General features: G+C 44.7%; 1 protein-coding gene across 5 annotated transcripts in view; it reads left to right on the forward strand.

Moving 5' to 3' along the window:
* Positions 1–20,875, forward strand: part of M1AP (meiosis 1 associated protein) — a 97,710-nt gene extending 76,835 nt beyond the window's left edge. For 2 of the 5 annotated variants that reach the window (XM_077959274.1, XM_077959275.1), the window contains exons 6-11: positions 2,560–2,722; positions 3,601–3,742; positions 17,101–17,307; positions 19,003–19,143; positions 19,593–19,649; positions 20,430–20,875. In XM_077959274.1, coding sequence (XP_077815400.1) covers positions 2,560–2,722; positions 3,601–3,742; positions 17,101–17,307; positions 19,003–19,143; positions 19,593–19,649; positions 20,430–20,588 — 869 coding nt within the window. In that variant the 3' untranslated portion in view covers positions 20,589–20,875. Of the gene's footprint in view, positions 1–2,559; positions 2,723–3,600; positions 3,743–17,100; positions 17,308–17,811; positions 17,974–19,002; positions 19,144–19,592; positions 19,650–20,429 lie in introns of all 5 variants that reach the window. The other 3 variants (XR_013402691.1, XM_077959276.1, XM_077959277.1) reach the window with 3 other exon arrangements.
* Positions 20,876–21,592: the final 717 nt, after the last annotated feature.

A 21,592-nucleotide genomic window follows, 5' to 3' on the forward strand; every position in this document is an offset into this window, starting at 1 on the left:
GTTTTCCTCCTCTAGACTCTTTGGGTTGTGTGTCTCAGATGTTCACTCTGACTCCTTCTTACAAGGTTCTCTATCTGATGCCACCTGCTTCTTTGACTGCCTAGGGCCCTTCACCCCATCTCTAGGTGCTTCCCTTAGAAAGGCCTTCCTCTGACAGAGCACATGGTGAGCTACACATGAGTTTCTTTTCTTGTTCTTAGGTACCGTGTCTGCCACATCTGCATCTGGGCTCTGGGTAGGAGAAGCACACCTGCTTCTAAATTCAAACCCTGCTAAAACAGCTTTCCCAGCTTTGGGACACTCTGCTGAGACCACAGTTTGGGTAGTTCATAATCCAGGCTGCAATAAGAATCACATGGGGAACTTATAAAAAAATACCAGTGTCGGGGCCTATCATGGGGAGGGGGGAGGGGGGAAGGGATTGCATTGGGAGTTATACCTGATGTAAATGACGAGTTGATGGGTGCAGCACAGCAACATGGCACAAGTATACATATGTAACAAACCTGCACGTTATGCACATGTACCCTACAACTTAAAGTATAATAAAAATAAATAAATTAAAATAAAATAAAAAAAAAGAACTAAAAGCTTAAAAAAAAAAAAAAAAAAAAGAGAGTAAAATGAAATAAAAATTAAAAAAAAAAAAAAAAAAAAAAAATACCAGTGTCTCAGGGCGGGGAACATCATACACTGGGGCCTGCCATTGGGTGGGGGATTGGGGGAGGGATAGCATTAGGAGAAATACCTAATGTAAATGATGAGTTAATGGGTGCAGAAAACCAACATGACGTGTATACATATGTAACAAACCTGCACGTTTTGTACATGTACCCTAGAACTTAAAGTATAAAAAAAAAATACCAGTGTCTGGGCTTCACCCCCAGAGACTCTGATTCAGTTGGTCTGGGGTAGGGCCCAGACATCAGTATTTTTTTCAGGTTTCCTAGATCAGGGGTCCCCAACCCCTGTGGCCTGTTAGGAACTGGATCAGCAGGAGGTGAGCAACAGGTGAACGAGCATTACCATCTGAGCTCTGCGTCCTGTCAGATCAGCTGCGTCATTAGATTCTCACAGGAGCCCAAACCTTATTGTGAACTACACATGCAAGGGATCTAGGTTGTGCACTCCTTATGAGAATCTAATGCCTGCTGATCTGAGGTGGAACAGTACCATCCCCCACCACCCCGTGGAAAAACCAGTCTTTTATGAAACCAGTCACTAATGGCAAAATGATTGAGGATTGCTGCCCTAGATGATTCTTACTGCAACCAGAATTGAAAACCTCAGCCCGATGAACACAGCTGTCCAGTCCTAAAGCCTCAGGACTGGAAATGGAGAAGTCAGGCACAGAGGAAATGAGAGGAAGCTGGAGTCCTGTCCAGTCCTAAAGCCTCAGGACTGGAAATGGAGAAGTCAGGCACAGTGGAAATGAGAGGAAGCTGGAGTCCTAGGCAAAGTCCCTCCTACTGACTTCCTGTGCTCTGGGACATGTCAGGCTGAGGGCCGTCTCACCCAGAATTAGTGTCTTATTAACAATGTCTAATGTGATAAGACCTAATGTCTAGGTCTTATTCACGGGGCCCAGGAGGGCCAGCTGGATCTGACATCTGTTCTGCCATTCTATTTTTTTCTATGTTGTTTTTTTACCTCATGTTGCAGTTAGTACAGTCATTTCACAAGTCACTAACATCAACTACCAGCCTTCTCAGAAATACTTAACATTCGTATATTCACAAGTTTGTTATCAGTATTCAAACCAGGTATATGTTTTATTGAAGAACTTTGTAATATCAAGGATTCAAGCTTGTGCAACAGATCATCATACACTATGGCATATGCAGTTCCCTACTGGAGCAGAAGCTTAATACAGAAGAGTATAATACCGAGATGAGTAACTCCTACCTAGCCTAAGCACTCCTCAGAATTGTCTGATGCCACTGTGATGCTCCAAGGCCCAGAAGGTCCTAAATTCATGTTTCCTTGGGGGAATTAAAAAATAAGCTATTTCAGGAACTTATTCCTTTCCCCCCACCCGGAATGTCCCTAAATGAGCCCACAGAGAAACAGTAGCAGTCATCTGACTGCCTGACTTCTGCTTTCCTGCTCTTCCTTCATCTGACCTGCACTGTTGCCAAAGCTTAGCCACAAGGAAGCAGCAGAAGCAAGATTTCCTTCTGTGATTGCCAAAGGGCCTCTGCATATTTTGGCATTAGCTACCTCCTCCACAGAGGATGCATGTTCCTCAGACTGGATCACAAGCCAGATGTCTCACTATGAGACAACTCCTCAGCCAGCTCAGAAGTAAAACAAGTAAAAATCATGTCAGACCCTTGAAAATAAGTTAACTCTTGTGTAGAGCGATAGAGATACTTATAGGTTCCAGACCTGCTTTCCCTTCCCAAACCAGTCAGACTTTCCTCTTTCCACTCTCCTGCCTACTCCTATCCCTTGCTTGCCTGGTAGAGATGGAATGGATAGCAGATGTTGTCTCTTAATGGCATAGCCTAAGGTAACTTATTACTCACAATCCTTCCTCCAATGCTGCTTTTATTGTAGTGTGTCTGAAATGTGATCTCCAAGAGCGACTGCTCAGCCCATCCCTACTCCCTGGCACAGCTGACGGCTCCTTGAGAATGGATGACCCCAAAGGAGACTTCATCACACTCTATCAGATGGCTTCCCAGTCATCGACCTCTCATTACGAGCTCCAAGTGATCAAGTATGGTCCAAGGGAACCTCCCCAATCCATGCAAATGCTATTCTTAGTGGTTCTGTGACTAGGAGGTCCAGAGATAGATGGTATCTCTTAAGTGTCAGGCAGGCAAGAGTCAGTTCCAAAGTAGCAGTTACAGCTACGGCATGAGGAAGCAAAGACAGGCTACTCAGCATGTGGAGGCTAAATGTGCAGATGGTGGGAGAAGCGCTACAGTAGAACATGCTGAGGTCTGCATGAGGATTGTTTTTCTTTTGACTCATTAGAAAGGTGTTTATCCATTCAGTAAATGTTTACTGAATAACTACTTTGTTTAAGCATCAGGACAGAGATCCAACCTTCAAGGAGTAAGTGGTACATAGGATCTACCCCTGCCCCCTCCCATTTCTCTAACTACTAGAATTCCTTCTTCCAGGAGAACCAATTGTAGAAGAGAATTAGCAGGCCAGGCATGGTGGCTCATGCCTGTAATCCCAGCCACTCTGGGAAGCTGAGGCAGGAGGATCGCTTGAGCCTAAGAGTTCAAGGCTGCAGTGAGTTATAATCGGACCACTGCACTCCAGCCTGGGTAACAGAGCAAGCCCTTATCTTGAAGAAAAAAAAAAAAAGCACACACACACACAATGAATTAGCAATGATGGCAGAGTCCACTTCAACTCTTCCCAGTTGCTACCACTGTGCCCATGCAAAGGTTCCTGAACTTTGACGATCTTCTGTGTGCTAGATACTATGCTAGATGCTGGCCATACAAAGATGGATAGTTCACAGACACTAATTTAAAAGCTTTTACAGTAGCATCTTAGAGTTAAGCTGAATTGAAGTGGATCTAGGTAGAGGTTCCAGATATCACTAAGGAGTCTTTCACTGTAATTATCTCTTCCTAGGGCTTTAAAATCTAGCGGGCTCTGTGAGTCATTGACATATGGACTCCCATTCATCCTCAGACCTACAAGCTGTTGGCAGCTGGACTGGGATGAGCTAGAGACAAATCAGCAACATTTCCATGCTTTGTGTCACAGCCTGCTGGTGAGTACCCATGTCCCCAGGTGAAAAAGAAGAATCATTTTTAAAGTACCAACCACAGAAAAGCAGCTAACTAACTCTGCCCAATCCTAAATCTGCCTCAACCCTCAAGAGGACAGAAAAAACTGGATATACTCTGAAATTTGGAGTAAATATGACTTGCCTTTTGTTGGTTTCATGCTATAGAGAATAATTCCTGAATTCAGTTATACAACACTAAACTTGAAAATTCCCTATTTGTAAGCTTAACATTTAAATGGCAACAGGGAATTTTCCATAAGTACCTGTATTTTAAAACCTACTTCCTTCCTAACACTGTGATAGACATTATGGTTCATTTAAATGAAGAGCACTTAGTCTGTGCCAGACATTGTGTCAAGCCCTAGATATGTATTCTGTAGTGACCTAAAAGACATTAACTATGACCTCAAGAAACCCACTCTCCAATGGAAGAAACAGAAATGTATATATTCTTAATTATGAGAAGTTTATAAAGGAAAAGAAGAGGCTGCTATAAGAAAGCCTGTCTATAAAATTGACATTTAAACTAAGACCTACAAGATAAGTGAGAATTAACCAGGTGAAGGGTGGCAGGAAGAGCATTCCAGGTGTAGGGAAAGGCATGTGCAAAGACCCTAAGGCTGGAAAGAGCTGAGAGAAAAATCAAGAACAGAAAAGCCATTGTGACTGAAACAGGGAGGAAGGGAGAGAGTGACAAAAGGTAGGGTTAGAGAGGTGAGCAGGGGTCAAATCATGCAAAGCTTTGTAGGCCAAATTAAGGATTTGGACTTAAGGAAACAAATCATGAGAAATAACATTATCTATTTAAGTTTTTAAAATATTACTTGGGCAGAAATTTGGAAATGAACTTGCAGAAGCAAAAATGGAAACATGAAAATGAGATAGGAGGGTATTGCAGTAGTCTAGGCAAGAGACAGTGGTGATTCGGACTAGAACATTGCAAGTCAAGATGAGATGAGCAAACCAATTAGAGAAATATTTTAGAATTGTTTCTTGGCCTTTTGGCTATGACCAAGTGTAGAAATATTTCAGAGACAGGATTGTCAGAACTTGTTTGAGAGATTGGATATAGGGAGTAAGAAACAGGAAGTATCAAATAACTGCCCAGTTTCTGACTTGAACTAGATGGATGTCATTCCCTGAAATGGAAAAAATAAAAGCAGTCACATGAAACTAACACAACACTTAGCAAAATTAAAACAACTGCAAATAGAATGCAAAGACAGATATAGAATGAAGGTTTGACCTAGTAGGATGATGAGGACAGCACAGCAATGCATCTCTTTCACTATCAGAAGCAGACTTCTTTTTTTCCTGTTTCAAAGCCCACACTCCCCTTTAGGTCCGCCCACTGAGTTCCTGTTTCCTGTCTGAAGAACACCCATCTCCTGTCTTTGCAGAGCAGAGACAACGGAGCCGTTGTTAACTGTTAGTGCCCGACAGCTCAGTTCACTATTTACTCCACCCAGTTCCTCAGAATCTGAGATGATACATCACTTGGGAAGAATTTCTCCCAGGTGGCTTCAATACATTCTTACAGTATTTGATATTTTAAACATACACTGACATTTTAATACACTGCTAGAGAGGGTGTAAATTTTCTGGAAAATGATACCCTTTCCTTTTGCTGGGAATGTAGCCCAAGAAAACAGTCAGGAAAGGGAGCGAAGATATGTACCAGCATGTTCATCTTAGTGTTATTTACAATGGCGAAAAATTGGAAACAACTCAAATGTCCTAAGTAGGGGAAAAGTTATAGGAAGTATAACCTGGTGTGGTGACTCACGCCTGTAATCTCAGCATTTTGGGAGTCCAAGGCAGGTGGATCACTTGAAGCCAGGAGTTCAAGACCAGCCTGGCCAACATGGTGAAATCCCATCGCTACTAAAAATACAAAACATAGCTAGGCATAGTGGCACGCCCCTGTAATCCCAGCTACTCGGGAGGCTGAGACATAAAAATCACTTGAACCCGGGAGGCGGAGGTTGCAGTGAGCCAGAGCGCACCACTGCACTCCAGCCTGGGTGACAGAGCAAGACCCTGTCTCAAAAAATAGTTATAATAGGCCGGGCATGGTGGCTCACGCCTGTAATCCCAGCACTTTGGGAGGCCAAGGTGGGTGGATCACAAAGTCAGGCATTCGAGACCAACCTGGCCAACATAACGAAACCCCATCTCTACTAAAAATAAAACAAGATAAAAAATTAGCTGGGCGTGGTGGCAGGCACCTGTAATCCCTGCTACTTGGGAGGCTGAGGCAGGAGAATCGCTTGAACCTGGGAGGCAGAGGTTGCCGTGAGCCGAGATTGTGCCACTGCACTCCAGCCTGGGCAACAGTGTGAGACTCTGTCTCAAAAAAAAAAAAAAAAAAAGTAATAATAAGGATAGGAGAAAGTATTCCCTTCCATCCTGGCTTACCTACACAAGATTAGAGTCTCCCTGCCACTAAACTCAGGGTCTGAGGATCTGCATTTATCTCTCTATCTATTTATCAAATATTTACTGACCACTGTGTGCCAAGCACTGTTGTAGGGATGAAGAGACCTCTTTTTTTTTTTTTTTTTTGAGGCAGAGTCTCGCTCTGTCGCCCAGGCTGGAGTTCTGTGGCGTGATCTCGGCTCACTGCAAGCTCCGCCTCCCGGGTTCACGCCATTCTCCCGCCTCAGCCTCCCGAGTAGCTGGGACTACAGGCGCCCACCACCACGCCCGGCTAATTTTTTGTATTTTTAGTAGAGACAGGGTTTCACCGTGTTAGCCAGGATGGTCTCGATCTCCTGACCTCAGGATCTGCCCGCCTTGGCCTCCCAAAGTGCTGGGATTACAGGCGTGAGCCACCGCACCCGGCTGAGACCTCTTTATTAGTCTTCTTTCATGGAAAAGGACAGGGATGTAGTTGACCTGTCACTAGTAGATACCCATATTTTGGAGCATTTACTAAGTGGTAGTCACTTAACCAGGTGTTTTGCATACTTTACCTCATTTAATCCTCACAATACTCTGTGAAGTAGGGATTGTTATCCCAACTTTTGCAGATGCAGGAGGCTGAGGCCTAAAAAGACCAAGTGAGTTACCAAAGGTCACACGGCTGCCAAAGTAGTCTTGTCAGAATTTGAGGACCTAGCTCATACGTGTAATCCGAGCACTTTAGGAGGCCAAGGCAGAAGGATAACTTGTGCCCAGGAATTCAAGACTAGCCTGAGAAACAGAGTGAAACCCTGTCTTTATTAAAAATTAAGAAATTAGCCAGGAGCAGTGACTCATGCCTGTAGTCCCAGCTACTCGGGAGTCTGAGGTGGAAGGCTCGCCTGAGCACAGGAGTTCAAGGCTGCAGTGACCCACGATTGCACCGCTGCACTCTGGGTGACAGAGGGAGACCCTGTCTGAGGGGGAAAAAAAGAAAGAAAATTTAAAAAGAATTTGAACATAGTTCTGTTGACTACAAAGCCCATGTTTTTAACTTATTTGCTGAACTCCCTACTCTGGATGTAGCCAGATAAATACAGACTATAACACTGAAGCTAATTCTCCCTTCGCTTACACCCTGTGCTTCTGTACTTCAGCGGAGCTGAACTCACTTAAAATGGCACAGTACTCATAACAGCTGCTTACCCATCTTGTACTGCTGTTCTCTTTACTCTGTTTGGTCCACCTCCTCTAGATTAAAGATCACTCTCCTATTCTGGAAAAGAGAGAAGCAAAACAGTTTTTTTGTTTGTTTGTTTTTTGTTTTTTTGAGAGAGTTTCACTCTTGTTGCCGAGGCTGGAGTGCAATGGCGCGATCTCGGCTCACCACAACCTTCACCTCCTGGGTTCAAGCAATTCTCCTGCCTCAGCCTCCCGAGTAGCTGGGATTACAAGCATGTACCACTACGCCCAGCTAATTTTGTATTTTTAGTAGAGACAGGGTTTCTCCATGTTGGTCAGGCTGGTCACGAACTCCCAACCTCAGTTGATCCGCCCACCTCAGCCTCCCAAAGTGCTGGGATTACAGGCGTGAGCCACCGCGCCTGGCTGCAAAACAGTGTTTAAATGCCTCTTCCTTCTTGCTTTTCACATGACATTTTCTCCAAGCAGCAAAAATCCTGAATGGCAGTATGTTATAGAGTACAAACTTTTCACAAACTTCAGCTCATTAATTCAACACAAATATTTTTAAGTGTGACAAGATTTATTTAGGGTTTTCAGGGTACTATCTGCTATTGTTATTTCTCCCCTTTTTTGGAAAAAGGCCTCAGTTTTAATTATTTTCTTCCCAAAATAAATCACACATTTGGTTACAATTAAAAAAAAAAAAAGATTTATTTAGGGTTTTAACCTCCTAAGCCTATTTTTACAAGTTTGCCATGCTTCTTTAACTCCATCTTTGGTTTTTTATTCTTTCATATACCTTTTTCATATGTTCTTTTAAAATCTGACTTCAAGTCAGCTCCCTATTTAACTCTCTTGCTTTCTGTTTTTCATTGTGATGTTCCCCCCCAGCCAAGTTCTCGTTCTAACTTCTGCCTTTCTGTTAATAGCAGCACTGCCATTGTCTAGTCACCCAGGCTTGAAACCTCAGTCACTTTCAGCCATCTCACCCTTTACACCTACTTCATCACTAAGTCACATCAATTTTCCACTCATAACATGAGTTGTTAACTCTCCTTTACTTCCTGTTCCCACTGCTTGTCTCACCAGGACTTCTTCAGTAAACTCCTAACAGGCTTCCCTGCCTCCAATCTCTCTCTCTTCTGGTTTTCCCTGCACATTGGCACCAGCTTAATTTCCTTGAAGCATTCCCCTATCACATGTTTTTCTATGTTATCAATATTCAATCACATATTACACTTTGCCTATTCTATCCCTATAGCATCTGTTATCACTATCCTAGTTCAAGCCCTTTTAACCTTTCCTTTAATACTGCAATAATCTCTCAACTTGTCTCAATGCTTTTAGTGCTTCCCATTCCTAGTCCACTTCGCATAATGCCAACAGATTAATCTTTTGATTAGTCTATTCAGCACTGATTCTGCCACTACTCAGCTTAAAAATACTTTGTGGCTTACTATTGTTCATCCATAAAGTCCATATTCCTTAGCCTAATATTCAAGGTCCCACCTTATCTCCCATTATTCCCCTTCGTTAACCATACACTCCAATCAAATTAATATAAAAACCTTAAATTTTTCCGCCTTTGAGCCTTTGTTCATGTTGACCTTTCTCTCATTTCTGTGTGTTCAAATCCTACCCTATCCTGAAAGACCAAGCTCAAGTGGTACTTCTTGAATGAGAGCTCTCCAGTTTCTTCCACTTGTCATTAGACATTTGTATGCTGTTTCTTTTTGGAGAAAAGCATATTTCAAGTAGGTTTTTAAGTATATGATCCTATGTTTGAGATTGAAGTCAAAGATATAATTTGACTACCCAAACTCCAGATTGACATAGTGCCTTTTCTACCACTCCCCCACTTTACTAACCAATTCCTAGGCTTTGGTCAAATTTAGGCCCACAGTAGAAATTCCCCCGTTCTTACTTCTCTTTTTGGAGGAGTCAAGGCAAGGCAGTTTTCTAATATGTTGTAGTAAAATATAATTTGTATTGTCCAGGAAAATCCTGGATTGTGGAATCACATGGCCTTAGGTTCCTGACAGCTTTTTTCATTTTCCAACTGTGTGAACTTAGGCAACTTGCCTACCCTCACTAAGCATTGGGGTATTTATCTATTTGTAACCCTAACAAATGTAATGGCCCCTATGTGGCTTAGTCTCTGCACAAATGGCATATATGGAAGCACTATCAGAGGCCCAAAAGTAAATTTTAAAGTGATTTGTGTATTCAAAGGACAGCAAAGAGGATCTAGTTCATAACCCACGATGACATTTCTCAAATATTCTTCCCCCACCCAATTATCTCTAACCTGAAGCTGTTCCTAGAACCTTTCACACACACAGGTATACATACACACACACACACACACACACACACACACACATATACATACACAAAATATCTCTACCTCCTCAGTCCCTGTTCTCTCTCAATCCTCTTCCTCCCTCTCTTAGCCATATATTATAAATTGACTTAGCCTCTCTGACATAATGTAGTCCTCCTCTCTCTCAGGTCCTGTCTCCTTCTACCTAGTTAAAATACTAAGAACTAAAGCTGATAAAGCTTCTTCTTTAATCAATAGAAGTAGAGTGAGGGAGGGCCGGGCACGGTGACTCACACCTCTAATCCCAGCACTTTGGGAGGCAGAGGCAGGCAGATCAACTGAGGTTAGGAGTTCAAGACCAGCCTGGCCAACATGGTGAAACCTCATCTCTACTAAAAATGTAAAAATTAGCTGGTGGTAGTGGTGCATGCCTGTAATCCCAGCTACTTGGGAGGCTGAAGCACGAGAATCACTTGAACCGAGGAGGCGGAGGTTGCAGTGAGCCAAGATCACGCCATTGCACTCCAGCCTGGCAGCCTGGGTGACAGAGTGAGACTCCATCTCAAAAAAAAAAAAAAGAAAAAAAAAGTAGAGTAAGGGAGAAGGTGCATGACACACACATTGGTAACTATTGTCCCATCACATATAAAATATAGACAATAAAATATACCTCATGTGGTTTTTAAGATGATTAAATATTGGGTGTGTAAAGCACCCAGCACATGTCTAGCACATGATTTCCACACAGTGGTTGGCTAGCAGTTCTACAGTTTCCATTTGTTTCTATTTTTGTAGATTCTAATTCTCTGAAGAAATTCTCCATATTTTCTTTTTTTTTTTTTTTTGAAACGGAGTCTCGCTGTGTCTCCCAGGCTGGAGTGCAGTGGCGTGATCTCGGCTCACTGCAAGCTCCGCCTCCCGGGTTCACGCCATTCTCCTGCCTCAGCCTCCCAAGTAGCTGAGACTACAGGCGCCCGCCACCACGCCCGGCTAGTTTTTTGTATTTTTAGTAGAGACGGGGTTTCACCATGTTAGCCAGGATAGTCTCGATCTCCTGACCTCGTGATCCACCCGCCTCGGCCTCCCAAAGTGCTGGGATTACAGGCTTGAGCCACCGTGCCCGGCCGAAATTCTCCATATTTTCATCTAATTTCTTTTTTTTTTCTTTTCTTTTCTTTTTTTTTTTAGACAGAGTCTTGCACTGTTGCTTAAGCTAGAGTGCAGTCGTGTGATCTCGGCTCACTGCAAGCTCCACATCCTAGGTTCACTCCTTTCTCCTGCCTCAGCCTCCTAAGTAGCTGGGACTACAGGCGCCTGCCACCACACCCGGCTAATTTTTTGTACTTTTAGTAGAGACGGGGTTTCACCGTGTTAGCCAGGATGGTCTCTATCTCCTGACCTCATGATCCGCCCACCTTGGCCTCCCAAAGTGCTGGGATTACAGGCATGAGCCACCGCGCCTGGCCCTAATTTCTTAAATATACTAATCATGGTAATTTTAAGGTTCTTGTCACCTAACCCCAATACCTGGATCACTTACGTATTTGTTTCTATTGTCTCTTTTTTCTCTTGGTGTTCAGACATGTGGCACATGTCTTTTGTCATACCTGGCAATAACATATATAAATAAATTGTAGAGACTCCAGCTGGTGTTAGCTTTCTCTAGAGAGGGCTCACCCTTCCCACACTAGGCAGATAGAGTGGTGGCTGAGCATCCTGTTTCACTAGAAACTGTGCTGAGTCAAGGCTGGGCTGCAGTCCTGCTAATGCTCAATCTATCCAGGGTTTGTTCCTGGCCCTCCAGAGTTTTCCACTGAAAGCCTGGTGTATTATGTGTATCCCCTCCCTTTGGAAGGTCCCACCTCTAATCACTGGCGCCCAAGTCTGCTCAAACATTCTACTTTTTGGAATCTTTCTCCTTAAGTGTTTTTGCCTTTTGCTCCATGCAGCCCTAATATTTGGCAAATGTGTTTGGGGGAAAATTAACTTGATTCCCATCCCTTCCCACCACCAAGGCTCCACCAAAAAATCTGCTAGTTTCTCTGTTCTCCTATACTTGCCTCCACAGGTGGAAGTCTTGGATTTTCAGCTCCTCCAGCCACCACTACCAGCATGCCCTCTGTCCCAGAATCAACATATACTCCCAGGGTATAAGCAGCTGCAATAATTCCCTCATCTCTGTGGACTCTTCCTTCTCTAGAGACTTAGATACCTCTAGATCTCATTGCCTCAGCAACTCCTTAATGCCTTCCAACAAATTATCCAGCTTTTCTGATTGTTCTAGGCAGGAGAACCAGTCTGCCTCTGGCCACTCCAACCCACTTAGATGCAGAAGTAGATGTTTATTAAATGCTCATTTATTCCCCCTTTGCTATCTGTTCAGACATACAGCACATCTTCTAAGTTCCCCTTAGCCATTTGGCTGGCTTCACCATATTTTCATTTTCAGGCTCGTGGATTTCCTTACAAGTGTGGGTATAGCTCAGTTTATTCAACCACTGCCTCTTCACTTGCGCTTTTTTTTTTTTTTTTTTTGAGCAGTTCTTCTGAACAGAGTTCACATTGCCATAATTAAGTCGTAATGATTAGTGCCAACCCACCAGTCCTCATCGACTATAAATGTTGTGTAACTTTTCAAATTACATTTTACACATACTCTAAGCCTTCGTCAATCACAGCCTTGTTATTTCATTCCCTGATTTTTCACTTGAAAATTTTTTCTGTCTTCCTCATAGATTATTTTGCTGTATTCAGGTATTTCCTTGCTTTTCCTCGGAAAATGATCACTTCATCAGATAGGCAAGACTTTTCCCAGTCTTTTCTGAAAAATATGTATTGTCCACCACTCCCATAAATGTCACTCTTAGATTAATACAGACCACAAGAGAGCTATGTGTTTTGGCAGCATTCTTTGGAGCTTTTATAGATCTATATCTAAGAATTATTCAAGTATTTTTAATTTAACCAAGTTAAATAAACATTCATAATTAAATGTATTTTTAATTTTGAAAAGTTAACACTTCATGGTGCTTACCATGTACCTGACACAGTTCTAAACACTTCACAGCTACTAACTTATTTTATCCCCATAACCATTCTCTGAAGTAAGAATTATTATCCCTGTTTTACAGATGAGGAAACTGAGGCCCAGAGAGTAAATGGTAGAGTTGGGATTGAAAGGCTGGCTTCAGGCCCCAAACTCTACACCACTCTACAGCTCCGTGAAATTTATCAGCATATTGATTGCAGGAGTGCTCTGAAATATATTCACTACTCAATAAGCCACAGACAGCTTCACCCACATTTTATATCAGGAAAAGCTATGGGGCTCCCTTCTAGCAAAAGTGGGTGGTTTGTATTTCTGTGAGCTTATCTAATCCTGGCTGTTTTATTGCCCTATTTTATTTTTCTTTTGCCCAGTCCCCATAATTATTTATTTTATCTTTTTATGCTGTTCCATTTTTCTAAACTGGCGTAGCTGTTTTGTGGAATGTGGTAGGAAATAAATATATAAATAAAATTAATTTTTTCCAAGTCTTTATGAGATCAATCTATCCATTGCCAGGAAAATATCATTTCTATTACCAAATCTTGCTGTATAGTCCTAGTTATGTAGCTAGTGACTCACTTTCCACATCCTCATTTCAATTACAAAGTCATATCTGTGTGAGCTAGAAAAAGAAATGAAAATACCACCTAGGTCTTTCAGTTTCCTACTTAAAATGTCAGAGTCTCTGGAGACACATTCCAGAGCTTTACAGTCCATGTCTGCCCTAATTGGCCACAGAAGTTACAGGATTCAAGCCATGATGTGTTCAGCAGGAGTCTAAGTACATAGGCAATGAGCCAGTTGGGCTATAACTGGGTGGGGAAACGGAAAGTCCTTGGTTAAATAGGCGAAGACTCAAGACCAAGAATCCAAGCTGAGAGTGGGGTGATGGCAGGTCAGGAGCCATTCGAGAACAGAATGAGGTTAGAGTGTAGCATCTGGGCGGGTCAGGGGATGGACAGGTGCTAGAACAGCAGCCTAGCATGAGTCAGTGGGCTTCCTGTGACCCAGCTTTGTCTGTTTCTCTTGCTTCATCTTTCACCTACGCCCCTCGCATCCTCCACCCCAGCCACACTAATAAATGACTGAATGTTCTCCAAATATGCTGAACTGTTTCACACCTCCACACCTTTTTTCATGCTGTTCCCTTCCTCTTGCCTCTGTCCACCTGACAAGTATCTACTCATTTTTTTCTAGATGCTGCTTAAATAATTTCACTACGAAGCCTTTCTTGCCTCCACCACAGCCTGTCTCCATTCATCTTTCTTGCCTTTCCACACCCATGTACTTGTTGCCACATCTATCTAGACCTTTTGCACCATAGCTCTCTGATATGAGAAATGTCACATTACTATATTTTTTCTAAATCAAATTTAGAAAACATTGGTTCCCAAGGGCCAGGATGTTGACACACTCAATATCTTTATGGGTGCCTCTCCCCCTAGAATCATACCCAAAATCCAAGGAGCTTAAAACAGGTCAGAAAATGTGGGAAATGGCCTTCTGGTCTTCAACACACCTCCCAGGACAATACTGAATAGAAGTAGCAAGAGCAGACATCTCTGCCTTGTTTCTGATGATACAGGCAGAGAATCCACTCTTTCACCACCACATATGAGGTTAGCTGTGGAATGCAATGGCACCATCTCAGCCAACAGCAATCTCCGCCTCCCAGGTTCAAGCCATTCTCCTGCCTCAGCCTCCGGAGTAGCTGGGATTACAGACATGCACCACCATGCCCAGCTAATTTTGTATTTTTAGTGGAGACGGGGTTTCTCCATGTTGGTCAGGCTGGTCTCGAACTCCGGACCTCAGGTGATCCGCCCACCTCGTCCTTCTAAAGTGCTGGGATTACATGCGTGAGGCACCGTGACCGGCCAATAAATTCTTAATAGACAAAAAATTCACAAGCAAATGCAGGAATCAATGTAAAAATAGAAGATTTAAAACAATACTAATAATCCAAATCCTGAGCCCCTGAGCCCCATCAGAAGTTACTTAAGCCAACTGAAATGGAGTCCCCTGAAACTTCCTGGTTACTATCCCTTCCAGGCTTAAACAGGCCATGTCCTCAGAGCAGTGGCAGTTCCCCCCCGCCCACCCACATACACACACACCATGATTTCTATACCATTTATTCCCAGTGTGATGGATTCTAAGCATCAAGCTGACTTTCCTGCACATTTGAATTTGTTCTTCAGGAAGACAGCACATCTCTAGATAGAAGCAAAGCACTAAGCAAGCATGAACTTCTGAAGGCATGCATAAAGCTCTTGGCACAGTACCTGGTGCCTGATAAGCATTCCATTAAAGTTTGTAATTATGATTATGACTAATTTTCCCATGCCCAAATCATCTGCCCCACCCCTGAAACCTTCTAATGAGGATGCATCATGCCTCCCGAATTATCAGTCAAGTCCTACCCCACAAAGGTCAGCAACCACAGGAATGGTACATACCTGTTTTTCTTGGAGATGTTAACAGGTTTCCTACCACTTGCTGTGCCTACCAGACCTCCTCAGAGCTCCACACTGCACAGAATGATGACACTGCTTCAAAGTGCAGAGCCTCCCCTATGACCACCCCAGCACCTCCCCGCTGGGGTCTAACTCTAATAGTACAGCAAGTATTTTCTGTCTCACTGTGTCTCTTTCTATTTGTCTTCCCCAAGACACTGATACTCCTCTTTCTCTGAAAATCTTTTCCCCTGCTTTGCCTTTCCTATTTTTTTATTTGTCTCAACTTTTCATGTAAGAGTAGCCAGAACTCATTGTGTTTTCTTCCATCTTATGTAGCAGAGAGGTTGTTATGGTTTGTACCAGATGTAACTAACAATCACCTCCAGTAAGAGGACACAGTTTGAGATGATTATAATAGTTCTAACTCCATATTTCCTGGAGTTTTGTGGTTTTTGTTGAAAAGCTACCACAAAAAATTGCCTCATTTTCATGGCTCATTTAAAAGGATACACCTACGAAATCTTCTCAGAAGTCTGGTTGTCTCTTATTCTTACCCATGCCCTAACCTCTGCCATCTCCATGGCATATGGCAAAGTGCCACCCTCTGTTCCATAATACCCGTCATCCACAGCGGCACTGCCCCCAGCATCCTGACTCTTCTTGTCCTGTGATCGGCTAAGATGATCTCAAGGGCCCTGCACCCACCCACCTCTCCCTCTGCTCTTTCTTTATTTATGTTTTTTTTTATTTTTTGAGACAGTTTCGCTCTTATTGCCCAGGCTAAAGTGCAATGGTACAATCTTGGCTCACTGCAACCTCTGCCTCCCAGGTACAAGCGATTCTCCTATCTCAGCCTCCCAAGTAGCTCGGATTACAGGCATGTGCCACCAGGCCCAGCTAATTTTTTTGTATTTAGTAGAGACGGAGTTTCACCATGTTAGTCAGGCTGGTCAAGAACTCCTGACCTCAGGTGATCCACCCGCCTTGGCCTCCCAAAGTGCTGGATTACAGGTGTGTGCCACCGCTCCCGGCCCTGCTCTCTCTTTCTCCTCCCACTTTGCAGGCTGCTTTCACTGCCTTCTCTCTATCTGTCTATCTATCAATCATCTTATCTATCTTTATTTATTTAATTTTTTGTAGAGTCTTGGTATGTTGCACAGACTGGTCTTGAACTCCTGGGCTCAAGCAGTCTTCTTGCCTTGGCCTCCCAAAATGCTGGGATTACAGATGTGAGCCACCACATCTGGCCTTACTACCTTGTACACTCTCTGAACATTCCAGGGATATTCCCCAGTCAGTCCGTTCTAATCCCAGTTGTTAACAAACCAGACTTTATTACCCTCAAAAGAAGAACTGAATTTCTACAACAGACAACACTTCATACAAGTCTTGGTTTCAAGATACTGCTTTTTTCTTTTTCCTTTTGAGACAGACAGGGTCTCACTCTGTCACCCAGGCTGGAGTGCAGTGGTACAATCATGGCTCACTGCAGCCTTGATCTGCTAGGCTCAAGGGATCCTCCCACCTCACCCTCCTGAGTAGCTAGGAGTATAGTCATGCACCATGGGCTTCAAGACTCTGTTTTTAAGAATTATAATTCTTAAAAGTCCACATGTAGTGTTGAATATGGTAGGCCCCTCTGGGATGAACATCTACTTCAAGTTACAGGGCATTTCTTAACTTTTCTCTCCATTGTTGACCCTTTTATGTACTCTCTCTGGCATATCCCAGACCAGGCAGGAAGAGTAGTACCTCGTGATATTGATGATTCAAGCAGGAAGTCCCTCCCTACCAGGGCCAAAGTTAAATGGCTCTGCCCCCTCAGCACCCCTGGAAGTCAGGGAAACTTCAATTGGGACTGATCCTCAAATCATGCCATAGACTAAAGATGAACCAGTATTTCTGTATGTCCTTGTTTCAGAAAAGAGAATGGCTGCTGTTAGCCAAGGGGGAACCACTGGGCCCAGGACACAGCCAGAGAATTCCTGCCAGCACCTTCTATGTGATCATGCCATCACGCTCCCTCACACTGCTGGTGAAGGCGGTGGCCACACGGGAACTGATGCTTCCCAGCACCTTCCCCCTGCTACCTGAGGACCCACGTGATGACAGTCTTAAGAATGTGGAGGCAAGTGGAGCCCAGATCTCATGGGACAGATCTAGAAGCGAATGGAGTTTGAGAAAGGGAGGAGGGAGAGGAGTGAGCCCAGGAGGGAATGGATGGGGAGCTGAGGAAGGAGTGTGGTAAGACAGTAAGAAGAGAAAGCAAGAATAGGCAATGATGCCAGAAGAAGGAAGTAAACACTTAGATGATGGCAGCAGGGTAAGGAGTGAAATAGAATGGAGGCTGGGTTGAGGGAAATGAGACTTGAGAAGAAAAAACTGGGAGAGAAAAGGGATATTGGCATCAGTGATGACTGGGAATTAGAGTCATCCTAGAGGACTCACGACATGCACACGGACCTGAAATCTGAGGAATAGGTGGCTGTGAAGGAGAAAAGGGAGCATCACAGAGTAGAAGCCTGATGGCAGGCCAGGGCACAGGGAAGCAGGGGAGGAAGCCACAGCACCGGCAGCTCCAGCTCCTGGGGATGCACTGGACACTTGTTTTGTCGGTTTTGTCTTTGCACAGACTGGTTCTCCTGCCCCCACCTCCTCCCCAGAGAGGAGATTGTGATGTTAGACAAGGGAGAGCAGAACATTGGGAGGGAAAGGAAAGGAGAAGACAACAGCGGAAGACAGAAGAAAAAAGAAAGGAGAAGGGTGTAAAAGGAGACCCAAAAAATCATTCTTTGTATGGGTTTTCGTGTCTTTGTGTGTTTATTTTTTGAATGTGTCAGCGCTTGGGTCTCCAAATTGGTGGCAGTGGGTATAGATGTGCCTGTGCATATCTGTGCTGGTGTATTCTTAGGGGTCTAACTTTCTGCATTGCATGTGTGCATATGTGTATACCTGTGTTGCGCTCATTTATGTTTGTTGAGAAAAGGAGGAAAAGGCAGCCAATGTAGGTGCCCAAAATAGGAAGGGCTTCAAAATGAGACGAGATGGATGTAGATGCAAAGGCCATTTTTTCCTACTCCTCCTCCTCCTCCTCCTGGGATCTGGATTCTCTACATTTGCTCTGCTAGTCTCCCCAGGCTAAGGGTGGGAGGGATGGCTCTGGGTAGGGAGAACTGGAACCACATTGCTGCTGGCTCGCTGGCTTAAACGCAGCAAGGACAAGGCCTGGGATTGTACTCTTGGCTTGGCGGCCACAGAGACACAGAGAGAGGTGGGCACAAATGGCCATGGCCCGCTCAGCGTCTCACTTTGGGGCCAGTGGTTCCTGGCACAGGATGTTGTGGCCGGAAAACCTGACTGCACAGGAATGTTGTACTCCTGTATCCCCTCCTCCCTTTCCATTCAGCTCAGCTCACCTCCAGGCTGAGAACTCCATGTACTCGCCTTGCAGGCTGTGAGCACCCCGCCCTGCTGTGTAGCCCGCTGACACACTCTCCCTCCGTGCTCACAGGGGATCCCTTGTAGCATTCATGTGCGCCGGCCCCCTCAGAACCCCTGGACATGCGTCTTGGGGCCAGAGTGTTCAGTGTTCCTAACCACTTAGGGTTTTTCCTACTTCTCCTACCCATGCCTGGCCCTTACATCACAAGCACTGGACCTCAGGCCAGAACACCCAGTGGGACAGCATCTATTTCACAGCCTTCATGGCAGCCCTGGGGTTTCACACTTCCTCCAGCCCCTCACACTTCTGGATCACTGCCTGACATCTTGTGTTCTGTGACCTCAAGTTCCCTGGGTAAGGCCCCTCTTTTCTTTTCCTCAGAGCATGCTGGATAGCCTGGAGCTGGAGCCCACCTACAACCCCTTGCAGGTTCAGAGCCACCTGTACTCACACCTGAGCAACATCTATGCCAAGCCTCAGGGGCGGCTCCACCCACACTGGGAGAGCCGAGCCCGGAGAAAGGTACCACTCCTCTCCTTCCCTCCTCTTCCTTATTTCCCCTCCCTCCCCTTCATGCCCAGAGTCCTAGAAAGCCCTCCTCCCCCATCCCAACACCACCCCCATCCAAGGGAGTAGCCCTCTTCCTGGATCCCACCCCTGGTGGAAGGGAAAATTAGAACTCTTACTGGGTAGGGAGGCCTGTTTGCTAGGGCATTTACATATGATAATGTTTAGGTGTTTTAATTGTAGTGTTTATGATAACTCATTAGTCATTTACCAGACTATTGTCCCATTAAGCAAACTGGCTACACAGGAACTACGACCACAGTCCTCCTGAAAGAAAAGGCTGAAGGAAAGGTGGGAAAAGAAATGCCCAAGGCATGGGAAATTAATATTTATAGAGCACCAGTTATTTGCCAGGTTTTATGATAAGTGCTTGCTCATATATTTTTCTCATTTAATCCTCACAGCATCCCTGCAAGGTACGTGTTTGCTCATTTATAGATGAGGAAAGGAGGCTGACCAAGGTTAGTAACTCGAGAGGACTCCCATGACTGGGATTGAAGACAGTTGGGGTTGAAGAGGGAAGAATGATTGAGGATGGAGAAATATTTTTATGAGACCCATGTTCTATATAATATTTGGGCTTCCTTCTGCCCTTATTAACTTTTTCTCAGTTTCTTAGTAACACAGCCTTTAGAAAAATTCTCATTTTGGGCCAGGCATGGTGGCTCATGCCTATAACTCCAGCACTTTGGAAGGCCGAGGCAGGTGGATCGCTTGAGCTCAGGAGTTTGAGACCAGCCTGGGCAACATGGCAAAACCTCGCCTCTACAAAAATACAAAAAATTAGCTGGGAGTGGTGGTGCTCACTGTAGTCCCAGCTACCTGGGAGGCTAAGGTCGGGGGATTGCTTGAGCCCAGGAGGTTGTGGCTGCAGTGAGCCAAGATTGTGCCACTGCACTCCAGCTTGGGTAACAGAGCAAGTTCCTGTCTTAAAAAAAAAAAAAAAAAAAAGTCATTTTGTCTTAGCTAAAATTACAGGATTTCATTTTCAAACTAGAGGTAGGAGCAGGGGCTACCACAAGTTAGCTGCTGGGCAAGCTGCCAGAGGTAGGACACTGGGCAAGGAGATAGGCACTGTGGAGGCTGGGCTCAAGGGACTCCAGATCACTGTCCTGGGCCTTGAGGCTGTCACTCCAGGGATGGGACTTACGAAAGAGTTAGGACAGGAAGCCCAACAGAGAATGGGATAGGTGCTCAGAAACTCTGATCTTCAGAGAAGACTCTGGTTGCTCTCTTTGCAGACTGGGCAGTTGCAGACCAACCGAGCTCGAGCCACTGTGGCCCCCCTGCCTATAACTCCTGTCCCAGGCAGAGCCTCCAAGATGCCAGCAGTCAGCAAATCTTCCTCAGATGCCTTCTTTCTGCCTTCAGAGTGGGAGGAAGATCCCTCAGGGCCCTAAGTCACCAGCACCAGAGCCCAGCTGCCCAGCTTAACTACATCCATGCTCAGGTTCACATAATGGCTATGTGTGTGTGGTCAGACCTGCTTTCTATCCACCTGAGCCTCTGTGAGTGAGGGCTGACTGGGAAACAACAGCCTTCCCCTCCTCTGTTTCGCTGCTGTCCCACTCCTCAAGTCGGGAAGCGACACACCCGAGCCTGTCCCTTCTCCAGCAAGGACTCTCATTTTCTTTTGAATCATTTGATACTGTTTACACAGGTGAAGATTAAACACCCAGTAAGCTTCCACCATTGTTAGGAGCATTCCTAACCCAGAATTTCTTCTTGTAGCTCTGTGTAAGCAGGTGGATGAGGTCAGATCACCTTTGGTAAACAGGACCTCAGGAACAAGGATGAGGTTTTCAAAGCTCATAAAAAACAAGTAGAATTGAAATCCAGGCCTCATTGCAGAGCCTGTGCCCTTCCCGCTACACCACCAGGCGTAAGCCTCCAAAAAGACAAGTGCTTGGTACCTACATGCAAAGTGTGTGTGTTGTGGGGTGGGAGGGCTGCCATACAGCCCAGAACAGGGGAGAGGATGGTGTAAAAAAGACCTACTCCTTTCCTGTTACTCTCTCCCTACATGTACCAACCTTCCTGTTGCTCCCTCCATCCACAGAATAATAGCTACCATTTATAAAATGTTTACTCTGGGCTGGGAGCAGTGGCTCACACCTTTTATCCCAACACTTTGAGAGACTGAGGTGGGATGATCACTTGGGGCCAGCAGTTCGAGACCAACCTGAGCAACACAGTGAGACCCCCATCTCTACATAAAAAATATTTTTAAAAAACCACTCTGTGCTTCAGATTACACTATATACTTATAATGTATCTAATTTCATACAAAAAGCCCTGTGAGGTAGGGCCCATTATAGCTTTCCCATTTTACAGAGGGACACAGAGGAAACTGAGGGTTGCAGATGTTATACAACTCACCCAGGGCCACAGAGCTCATGTCTAG

The sequence above is a fragment of the Macaca mulatta genome, chromosome 13 (genome assembly GCF_049350105.2).
Source record: "Macaca mulatta isolate MMU2019108-1 chromosome 13, T2T-MMU8v2.0, whole genome shotgun sequence".
Lineage (NCBI taxonomy): Eukaryota > Metazoa > Chordata > Mammalia > Primates > Cercopithecidae > Macaca > Macaca mulatta.